The sequence below is a fragment of the Otolemur garnettii genome, unplaced genomic scaffold, assembly GCF_000181295.1.
Source record: "Otolemur garnettii isolate 467f Iridium unplaced genomic scaffold, OtoGar3 scaffold00016, whole genome shotgun sequence".
Classification (NCBI taxonomy): domain Eukaryota; kingdom Metazoa; phylum Chordata; class Mammalia; order Primates; family Galagidae; genus Otolemur; species Otolemur garnettii.
In genome coordinates, this window is record NW_003852411.1 from 20,954,131 (window position 1) to 20,966,534 (window position 12,404).

The 12,404-nt window shown below is 37.6% G+C and overlaps 1 protein-coding gene across 1 annotated transcript in view; it reads right to left on the minus strand.

The window, feature by feature from the left end:
* The window catches only part of DNM3 (dynamin 3), a 549,381-nt gene that overhangs the window by 458,679 nt on the left and 78,298 nt on the right, over positions 1-12,404 (minus strand). Inside the window, exon 2 of the mRNA XM_023510815.1 lies at positions 6,865-6,938. Coding sequence (XP_023366583.1) covers positions 6,865-6,938 — 74 coding nt within the window. The remainder of the gene's footprint in view (positions 1-6,864; positions 6,939-12,404) is intronic.

Below are 12,404 nucleotides of genomic sequence, written 5' to 3' on the forward strand. Positions count from 1 at the left end.
TTTTAAAGCAATAACTGAGAAAATGACATGAAGGCTGTGTTGACCAGTTTGATGGAAGTATTTCAGATTGCATGTGAAAACCTCACACTGTACCCCAGAAGTGCATTAATGTACATAGTTACCATTCAATAAAAAAAAAAGAGAGAGAGAGAAAAGACATAACACAAAAGAGTATGAGGAGAAAGTAAGGAGCTCACTATATAAGAATATAAAGACATAACACAAAAGAGTATGAGGAGAAAGTAAGGAGCTCACTATATAAGAATATTTTTCCCAGGTCTATACTCACCAAAAGGTCCTCACTGCAAAGAAGCTTATTAATATTCTGCTCAAGTCTCTTTCCTCAGCCATCTCGGTATTTGCATGATAAGCACTTATTGAATAAATTAAGAAATGCAGATGACATGACTGTATAACTAAAATACTCAAGAGAATCAATTTAAAACATTTTAATCTGCCAAATGCAGAATAAGATGGTTAATTAAAACCAAAATTTACAAAGCAGCAGTTTTTACATAGATCAGCAATGAGGAATTTGAAAACATAGTTTTAAAATAACCTATGTAACCTATAAGAACAACAAAAATAGATACCAATTATGAATACCCTAACTAGAAATGCATGGACACTAAAAATTTTGCCAAGAAACAGAAAAAAATATTAAACAAATGAAAAATGATATAATATAGCCCTTGGATTGGAAAAAATAAGACAAATGATTTCCTAACAAATTAATAGGTTTAAAATAATTCTAGTGGCAATAGTTTTGTCTTTACAAATTTTTTCTAGACTTTTCCACACAAATAGAACAGAGCCTGAAATAAAATTAAGTAATGAGGAGAGGACTACAGCCTTGACAGATAAGACATTGATATAAGCTTCCCCCATTCAGGGCTGGATAGAGATCTCCATTTTCTAGGCCTAGGGTGAGCTCACAAATTAGTCTCTTCACAGACCCCCACCTCTAGGCACAAACTGGTCCTTTCTGGGCTGCATTCTCTGTGCTCAAGCAAGGTCACGAAAAAGGCAGCCTGATCAGCATCTCATCTGGGCAGCCTGATCAATTCTCATCTCCAATTCCTCCTGGAGTAGGGAACACACACCCTAATGTATTGCCTGGGGCTAAGGATTTCAAGGACTAAATTCCTTTAGGATTATTTTCTGCCTGCAGTCCCTGGCCAACTGTGACATATTCCAGACATACATTCCCCAAACCCCCTTGACTGTAGGATAGGAAAAGCAAATTAGAAACCCCTAGACAGAAGGTCCACATGGGCTTCCTACCTGGGTTCCCCCTTCCATTGTCTGAGGCTATGTTCTCCCTCTTTCTTTTATCTATTTCTTTATCTATCAATAAACTATCCTTTTGCTTACTCGTGTGGTCTATGACTTCATTCTTCAGATCCCAAGATCAAGGACCTGACACAGAAAGAAATTCCAGCTACAATATTAAAGTAAATTATAATCCACAAAAGTAAAATACTGTGTTATTGTTATAAAGAAACAAAGATATTCAGAAATAGATTATGGTAGTTATAGGAATGAAATATAAGATAAAGAAGACAGCTTGAGAAAAATTATTTTAATATACATGAAAACAAATTTGAGATAAAGGACTAAAAGTGAAAATATCTTAAAAGCATGAAAAAGAAGAAAATTGTGCTAATTATGCACTTTTCTTTAAATCCAAGTGTATGGATTTCATAACCTTGAAGAGTAAACTGAGCACATGTAGTAAGAATAAGAGTAAGTCCAGCAAGGGCTGAGATGACACAGCTGGTCTCGCCAATTTAGGTCCTACATGAATTTCACCTCATGTCCTCCATCCTTGCTCTGTAAATTTGGCTTTAACCTAAAAGTGCGTATCTTGAGTAGTTTAGGGTAATTGATTTAGGAGAGATTAACTTTTTCAACTGAAACTTTGTTATATGGGTCATGGGTTATGTATACTATTGTTTATTATAGGTAATGGGTTGTGGTCATTACTGTTGCTTAAGATAAATGTTAACTATTGTTGTTTAAGACAAGGATTAATATGGTTCTTGCGTTTAACTTTTACGTATACAACTGTGATTTTGGAAATGGAAGAACAGAATAGTCTTGGAGAGGCTACTCTCATAGTTCTCCAGAATTACTGGCCTTCTGTTGGTGGACCTATCCCCATCTCTGCATATTGGCTGACAGTGACAGGTAGCCAGACACTGTTCATCCAACAACAAAATTTCTACATATTAAAATCTATATAATGAAAATATAAATCACCAGAAGAACACAGATTTTTGTCCCAGTCACTTCTATATCTTTAGGCAGGGCTTAGAAGATTTTAGACTTATAAATAATTCATTCTTTTCAAATGATAGCACTTGAATCCATTCTTTCAAATCAAACTTAGTACAGATTTTATAATAGTAATAAAAAAATGGTTAAAAATATCTACAATTTCTCCAAAGAAGTCAGCTGGGATTCTGACAGGAATTACATTTAATTTGTAGATCATTTGGGGGAGTGTTACCACTGTTAAAACTTCCCATTAATGAACATGGCATTTTTTTCCCCAAATATTTAGATCTTCTCAAATTTCTTTCAACAATGATTAATAGTTTTTAAAAGTATGAATTTTGGATTTCTTTTATTAAATTTATTTCTAAGTGGTATATTCTTTTTGATGCTATTATAAATAAAATTATTTCCTTAATTTCTTTTTTGTATTGTTCATTGCAAGTGCATAGAGATAAAATTGATTTTTGTGTATCATTTATTAGTTTGCTAAAATCATTTATTCCTTCTATTAGTCATTTACTGGATTCTTTAGAATCTTCTATATATATGATCATATCATCTGCAAAAAGAGATAATTATACTTCTTCTTTTCCAATATGGATGCCTTTTCTTTCTTTCTTTTCCCCAATCACCCTGGGTAGACTTCCTGTACAAAACTGAACAGGTGGCAAGAATGGACATCCTATATTGTTCCTGATCTTAGAGGTAAAAGCATGCAGTCCTCCACCACTAAGCATGTTAGCTGGTGTTTCTCACAGATGCCTTTATCAGGTTGAGAAAGTTCCCCTCTATTCTTAGTTCACTAACTTAGGAGTTTTCAACATGAGTGGGTACTGGATTTTGTCAAATCCTTTTTCTGAGTCTACTGAAATGATCTTCTGATTTTTTTAATTTCCATTGATATGATGCATTACATTAAATGATATTCAGATCTTAACTCAATCTTGCATTCCTGGGATAAAACAAGCTCTAAATATAGAATTTCAAGGGACCTAGGATAGCCAAAAACAATCTTAAAAAAGAACAAAGTGGAAAGACTCTCAATTTTAAAACTTATTACAAAGCAAGGGTAATTAAGATAGTGTGATACAGGCACAAGTATAGATGTATAGACCACTGAACAGAATTGAGGATCCAAAAATAAACTCATATATTTATGGTCAACAGATTTTTTAACAAAGATGCCTAGATCATACAATGGGGAAAGAATAGACTTTTCAACAAATGGTGTGGGACTACTGGATATCCACATGCAGAAAATAAAGTTAAACATTTATCTCATTAAAAAATTAACTCTATCAAGGACCTCAACCTAAGAGCAAACTATAAATCTCTTAGCAAAAAAGCATAAAATAAAACTTCATAACCCTGGTTTTGGCAAAAGATCCTTAGATGTAACACCAAAATCATCAGAAATGAAAGAAAAAGTAGGTAAATTAGACTTCATCATAATTAAAAACTTTTGTGCTTCAAAGGGCACCACCGGGAGGGAGAGGGATTCGAGGGTTCACTTCTGTGGTTCATCTTGCAAGGGTACAAGTGAATCTTTATATGAGTAGAATATGAATGTTTTGACATAATAACTAAGAAAGTTACATGAAGGCTATGTTAACCAGTTTGATGGAAGTGTCTTGGATTATGTATGAAAACACCACACTGTACCCCCAAAGTGCATCAATGTACACAGTTACCATTCAATAAAAAAAAAAAAAAAAAAAAAAAAAAAAAAGGGCACCACCAAAAAAGTAAAAATATAGCCTATAGAATGGGAAAAAATAGCAAATTATATATCTAAAATGGGATTTATATCGAATACATAAAAATCTCTTACAATTAATAATAAAAAAAGCAAAAAATGATTTTTTGGTTATTGTTGACAAAGTCTCAATTTGTCACCCTCGGTAGAGTGGTATCATAGCTCACATCAACCTCAAACTCTTGGACTTAAGCGATTCTCTTGCCTTAGCCTCCCAAGTAGCTGAGACTACAGGCGCCCACCACAATGCCCAGCTACTTTATTTATTTATTTATTTATTTATTTATTTATTTTTGAGACAGAGTCTCACTGTGTCACCCTTGGCAGAGTGCCATGGCATCACAGCTCACAGCAACCTCAAACTCTTGGGCTTAAGAGATTCTCTTGCCTTAGCCTCCCAAGTAGCTGGGACCATAGGCATCTATCACAACACCCAGCTATTTTTTTGTTGTAGTTGCCATTGTTGTTTGGGTAGGCCCAGGCCAGGCTCAAACCTGTAAGTCCCAGAATATGTGGTTGGTGCCCTAGCTGCTGAGCTACAGGTGCCCCCAACTATTTTGAGAGATGGGGTCTCACTCTTGCTCAGGCTGGTCTCAAACCCACCGGCTCAGACAATCCACTCGCCTCAAGCCTCCCCAAGTGCTGGGATTTACCGGCATAGGCCACTGCGCCCAGCCAAAATATGTAATTTTTAATGGGCAAAGGAGATGAATAGATATTTATCTAAAAAAGATATACTAATGATCATTAAGCACATGAAAAGATGTTCAATATCATTAGTCATTAAAAAAACTCAAGTCAAAACTACAATGAAATACACCTCTTCATACCCATGAAGAGTGTTGGGGAGAACGTAGAAATATTAGAACCCTCATACACTGCAGGTAGCAATGTAAAATGATACAACTACTTTGACAAACAGTCTATTAGTTCCTTGAACATAGAGTTCTATTAAACATAGAGCTACTATATGGTTCAGCCATTACACTCTAGCATATATTTCCAAGAGAAATTAAAACACATGTCCACACACAAAAACATATGTGTATGAATCTTTACAGCAAAATTATTCATAATAACTAAAGGGTAGAAACAACCCAAGTGCCCCTCAGTTGATGGGTGGATAAACAAAACGTGATCTATCCAGACAATGGAGTATTACTGAGCCATAAAAGAAATGAAGTTCTGGCTCGGCGCCTATAGCTCAGCAGCTAGGACATCAGCCACACGCACCAGAGCTGGTGAGTTCAAACTCAGCCTAAGCCTGCCAAACAACAATGACAACGACAACCAGCTACTTGGGAGGCTGAGGCAAGAGAATCACTTAAGCCCAAGAGTTTGAGGCTGCTGTGAGCTGTGATGCACTCTACTGAGGGCGACATAGTAAGATTCTGTCTCAAAAAAAAAAAAAAAGAAAGAAAGAAAAAGAAATGAAGTTCTAACACAAGCTACAGTATGAATGAACCTTGAAAACACTGTTAAGTGAAAAGAGCCAATTACAAGAGACCACATATTATATAAGTCTATGCGTATGAAATGTCCAGAATAAGGACCTCTGTAGGGACAGGATATAGGTTATTAGTGCCTACGGGAGAGTGAAACCGCATAGGGCTTCTTTGGAGAGTGAGGAAAAAGTTCTAAAGCTGATCGTGAAAAGACTAAATCTGTGGAATTGCAAACTTTACTTGGCTGAATTATATGGTATATAATCTGTATCTCAAAAAAGTTGTGAAAAATATTTGCAATTCATGAAGCATGAATGTTATGAGTGCTTAACTGTAAAGCAAAGAAACTGAAAAATAGAAAAACATAGTAAAGTCCCCCCCTAAAGAAATGGGAAAACATAAAAGCGGACAATTCATAAAAGAAATACAAGTGGCAGGCGGCGCCTGTGGCTCAAAGGAGTAGGGCGGCAGCCCCACATACCAGAGGTGGCAGGTTCAAACCCGCCCCAGCCAAAAAAAAGACAAAAGAAATACAATGGCAAATAAACATAGTAAAGAGCTTAACTAGTCACTGAAATAAAATGAAAACAAAGCATCCTTTGCCTAGCAAATGAGTATGGTGTTCCAGAGAGAGACAAGCACAGACATTAGCTATAAATATAAATTAGATACACAGGCGCACACACACACACATACATACAGATACTAGATGACTGTTAGATTTTTGACTTTAAAAATCCCAGAGCACAGCTCGGCGCCTGTAGCTCAGTGAGTAGGGCGCCAGCCACATACACCGAGGCTGGAGGGTTTGAGCCTGGCCCGGGCCTGCTAAACAACAATGACAACTGCAACAAAAAAATAGCCTGGCACTGTGGCAGGCTCCTGTACTTAGGAGGCTGAAGCAAGAGAATTGCCTGAGCCAAAGAATTTGAGGTTGCTGTGAGCTGTGATGCTACAGTACTCTACTGAGGGCGACTTAGTGAGACCCTGTCTCTGAAAAAAAAGAAAAAAACTCCAAGCACATGCACATGCACGCAAACACACACCCACACACACATATATAGGAAGGAAATATACCAAAGGAGTATTAGTGCGTATGCTGTTCCACAAAATCATCTAGAAGGACTACAGAGAGCAAAGATTTCATGGGCATACAAAATAATAGTTGTTTTTGAAAACTATATGCAGATGTGATTTGCTAATGTAATCAAAAGAACTAAAAGAGCAATGAAGTAGGGAATATTCTGGAGAGAAATGTAGGCAGCTGCCCACACCCGAGAGATCACAAAAACATTCCTGTTGGTACAACCCGATAACAAGGCAGAGAGGAGACAGGTGCCGTGGGATGGTCTCATCTGTGCAGTCAGCATCCTCCCTCATTACCTGCTTTGGAAGTAACAAGCTGCAGCACAAGAGGTCGTCTTGTTACAATGCCCGACCCTCGAGGGAGAAAGTCCCTAGAAAAATAAGAAAAGAAAATGTTAAGGCATTAAGGAATTCTGATCAGCTACAAATTGATAGGTCAAGTTCCACAGTACTTCTCCTAATTCCCAATCTTTCAATGTATCTAAATAATTCTAGATCCATCTTATAAGAAAAGCATTTGTAAAGTTTTTTCCAAAAAAAAAAAAAAAAAAAGTATAAGGAGGGCCCTATCTTGGCTATTAATGCATAGAAATTATAATAATGCATTTGTAAAGTTTTTTCCAAAAAAAAAAAAAAAAAACAAAGTATAAGGAGGGCCCTATCTTGGCTATTAATGCATAGAAATTATAATAATGCATGTAAATTATAATAAAGACCTCACTGGAATGTGTCATTCATTCATTTAACTAGAATAAATGACAGTTTGCATTAAGTTTCTGTGTATTATCAGTTCATTTTGATTTTCAGGGAATCAGTGTTAATAAAAACATTTGATACTGAAATTAATCCTTAAAGTCTTTCTGTTGATTAAACAATGCAGCACTCTCTCTGGCCTTAAGATCAAAACTAGCACTATCAAATACAGACCAACAGACACATTAGACCAGTGGTTCTCAACCTTCCTAATGCCGCAGCCCTTTAATACGGTTCCTGTGGGTCGCGACCCACAGGTTAAGAACCGCTGCATTAGACTGTATCTTCTAAATGTACCAAAAATTTTCTCTAAAAAAGGATGCATAAAATGTGTTATAAAGTAGAAGAAAATGTTGTGTCTAGAGAAATTAATAGCAAGAAAAAAAATTACAACTTGAGTTTTGTTTCATCTTACTCCTGATAAGTGGGGGTTTTGATAAACAAAGATCGTATTTTAAGTGCCATATTAATATACAGACTAATACAACTACAGCAAAGAAAGTACTACATAAAATTCCATCTGCAAAGCCACATAAATTATTACTAATTCTGCAATGTCAAAGATACCATAAACATGCCAATATCACAGTTTTTATACCTTTGGATGCCCCACGATTTTTAGAAGCATCATCATAGAATTCCATGCAAAGTGAACTTTTCACTCAACATCAGTGTTTCTCCAAAAGCGGTTCCAGGACCACCAGAAAGCGTTATCCCTGCAGATATCCAGGCCCCACCCTGAAGCTACAGATTCATAATATTCAGATGTGTGCCATCCATACTTTTAACAAGCTCCCAGGAGATTCTGATCCTCACCAAGGTTTGAAAAACACTGGCCTCAAGTCAGGATATGTTACTCAACAATTCAGTGGGTGATAATGGTGCGGGGCATGCTGTGAGTTCTGCAGGAAATTTGGCAGAACAGACCTTCAACACAGATGGGGTTTTAATGAACAGCAGCTTATAAAATAGGCAAAGCCCAGAGAGAATGTTCCAAAACCCAAGCCTGTACCAGCACTGATACTTCGGAATAAAGAGTCACAGAGATAAAACTAAGCAAAACGTCCCCTCCTACAACTAATTTATTTTCCAAGTGCCACTGTACATACAGTCTGACAGCAAAAGGAACACTAAACAGCCCCTTCACTAGGTTAATGAATTTTCTCCCTAACTCCAAGGTTCATGTTCATTTAGAATAGTCACTGCGTGAGACTACAACAGAGAATAGTGAAACTACAGATTTGCACTTGCTCTTTAAAATTACACCTGAAATAAATATTATTTATTCATCCCAAAAGATTCACTGAAGCCGGTCATCCTAATAGTCTGGGAGATCAAGGAGGGTGAATGGCTTGAGATCAGGAGTTCAAGAGCAGCCTGGGCAAGAGTGAGACTCCATCTCTACTAAAAATAGAAAAACTAGCCAGGCTTTGTGGTGGGCACCTGTAGTCCCAGCTACTCAGGAGGCTAAAGCAAAAGGATCACTTAAGCCCAAGAGTTTGAGGTTGCTGGGAGGTATGATGAAGCCACAGCACTCAACCCAGGGTGACAGAGTAAGACTCTGTTTCAAAAAAAAAAAAATTCCCTGAGACACTATAAGAAGTGCTAGGGAGACGCTGTGGGTGTGGATTCATTGCAGGTAGACAACAGGAGTCTAGGATCTAATGGGCACATAAAGACATGCACAGAAAACCATTAAAGAAGGGAACAGATGAACTACATCAGAGCTCAGAAAAGAAAGACAAATACTCTGCTCCTGATGTTATGACTATAGCTAAGAATATATAACAAAGTACATAGACTTTTAATGTTCTCCAGGACTACATTAGAATAATTGCTAGTTTAAACAGTTTCAATAAATCAAAAGGAGCAAAGCATCCACTCTATGCTTATAACCAGAAGGGAAGAGGTTAATTTGAAAACCAAAATGAATACAGGGCAAACAAAACAGAACTCCAGAGTTAAGAGCCTCAGGGAATCTGAGCTGTGAGGACCGTGAGTGGGATGTTAGGATGTAGGGATGCCAGTGAGAAATGATGAACGGCCATTTAACAAAGCAATGAAACAGCTTCTTTAAAAACAGAAAGGTAGAGAAAGAAGAAAGGAGGAAAACAAGAAAGAAACATACAAAGTTGTGATTTAATAAAAATTAATTAATAAAAAAAAGAAAAAAAGAAAGAAAAGAGGTCAAGAGGTCACTTAATGCCTTCATGGTGGGACCTGTTTTTGACTCACACTTGTGACCATACTTTTGTAATGTAGATTTATAACAATTCCTTTGAACATTACTAAGGCAAAATAGAATATATCAAACAATTTGTATAGCAAATAATTATTATGGGTTTGGCTGCAAAGTAAACCCACAGACGCATCTAATACTTCTCTCTACTTTTAATTAATTTATTTAGAGATATCGCTAGACTGTGTTGGTGCCATCATAGCTCAGGGCCACCTCAGACTCCTGGGCTCAAGGAATCCTCCTGCCTCAGCTTCTCAAAGTGTGGGGATTATAGGTGGGAGCCACGGTGCCCAGCCCTCTCTACCTACTTTTTTATTAAGCCAACAGAACTATGCATTAAGAGCAATAAACGGATTCAGGTATAAAACCCCTCTCTTACTAACTCATCCTTACAGGGTCCCTTCACGGCTCTCCCAGCACCACCTCTCCCACACTCACACTCATCAGAAGTCAAAAGACTTGACAGCCAAGTCTTGCTGTTCGGAAGTCTCCCCGTTTCACAGGAATCTCCGAACTGCAACAAAGCCCTAGAGAGAAACTTCTCTCTTCTGAAGAGTGAGCGGCTAGTTTGACATGGTAAAGGAACATCTCATTCTGATGACCCAGGGAAAAGAAAAACATATACATACATCTCCCAAAACCCCACACACGCCTATTGCATGAACTAAGAAGATGCGCCTTTGAACCACAGAGAACCTTGTTTTAAATACCATCTCTACCACCGAATGGGCAAAATTCTCTGTGCACCTCAGTTTCTTTTACCACTAAACTGAGAGAATCCTAACTATACCCCCAAATTGTAGGGATCAAATGAAAAGCAACACACAGCATTACAAAATATGTTCCTATTATTATTGCCCTAGTATGCCACAACATGCTTTCCCCGACACTGTAGTAGTCTCTTACCTAAAGAAACTAAGTCCTTACGTACAATATTTTAGCGTTTTATGGATGGGATTAGGAAATGAGACGCCATAGACCCTATTTGAACTGTCCTCTTAGTGTTGACAAGCTGCAAAGCTCTAGAAAATCTTTATCCCTGGATTCCCCCCGCCCATCAACAGAGAACAAAGGCTCTGACATAAACAACCTTGAATAATTCACTGCCACTGACACAACCATCCACTTGAATTTTATTATTTTCTGTGGGGATAGGTGGTTGGTTTTCTCTCATAAGCCTATCTTATGGGAAAATTACTTTGTTAAATTAACACAGGAAAAATGACTGTACTTCAATATTTCTTTGGATTTAGACTACAGTTTTTAAAATGTATTGTCTACAAAGTAAATACAAAAATAAAATATATATGCCATTTTCTTCCATATGGCAGAAAATGAAGAGTAATCTTTTTTGGAATGAGACTCTCACATTGTTGCACATGCTACATTACAGTGCCATCATCATAGCTCACTACGACCTCAAACTCCTAGAGCAATTCACCTGCCTGAGCCTCCCTAGTAGCTGGAACCACAGGCATACACCACTGCACTTGGCTAATTCTTCTCCTTTTATTATAGTACAGAGAGGGACTTGCTCTTCTCAGGCTGGTCTCAAACTCCTGAGCTCAAGGGATCCTTCTGTCTCAGCCCCCCAGAGTGCTAAGATTACAGGTATGAGACCCCATACTTAGCTGAAAATAGTAATCTTAAGACTAAGCATAATTAAATTGACTCCATCCTATAGCCTGGATAACTTATTTGTGGTTGGACTGTACAGATCTGTAGGCAGAGAGAATGCTACTCTCCCAATGCCACACAGCAACTACAACTCAAAGCCTTTCTTCTCTCTCAACACACCTCAATGCAGTGCTCATTTTGACCTCCTCTTTCCCCATTTGAATACCCATGATATGGGTATCTCTTGCCTGGCTAGGACTTCTAGAACTGTTGAATACTGATGGCGATAGTGAGCATCTTTGTCTAGCTACAGTTCTAAGCGGAAATGCTTTCAATTTTACTCCATTCAGTATGATATTGGCTGTGGGTTTGTTGTAAATGGCTTCTATCAGTTTCAGCAATGTCCCATCTGTGCCTATTTTCTGAAGTATTTTTATCAAAAAAGGATGCTGAAGCTTGTCAAAAGCTTTTCTGCATCTACTGAGAGGATCATATGGTTTTTGTTTTTACTTCTGTTTATGCGGGAATTATGTTTATGAGTTCGCATATGGTGAACCAGTGTTACCACTGCAAAGAGGCAGAAACAACCAAAATGCCCTAGACATAGGAATGGACTAATGAACTGTGGTATGTGTATGCCCCCGAGCACTATCCAGCCATAAAGAAGGTGGAGATTTTGTATCCTTTGTTACAACTTGGATGGATTTGGAGAACGTTCTCCTGGGAAAAGTATCACAGGAATGGAAAGACAGGCATCCCATGTACTCAGAACTAATTTGAAACTTCTAAATTAATAACCATGTGCTCAGGAGAGAGAAAAACTCAATTGAATCCAAGGAGGAGGGAGCCAGGAAAGGAGGTTGGTGGGTTTCCTCCCAGCAGGAAGGACAGGTGGCTGTATGGGAACACTTCCTATGAGGGACATAGCTGCAACTTAGACTTTGCCTCACAAATGAAAGCAATGTGGCCTACACCTTCATCTTAATAGGAGGAAAAAAAACCTCAATAATTAGTGTTCTTCCTTTGCATTTCATTTTTTTTTAATTAAATCATAGTAGTGTACATTAATACTATCATGGGGTACAGAGTACTGTTTCTCTATGCAATTTGAAATACTTTCATCCAACTGGTTAACATAGCCTTCATGTCTTTTTCTTAGTTATTGTGTTAAGACATTTATATTCGGCTCGGCGCCTGTGGCTCAAGTGGCTAAGGCACCAGCCACATA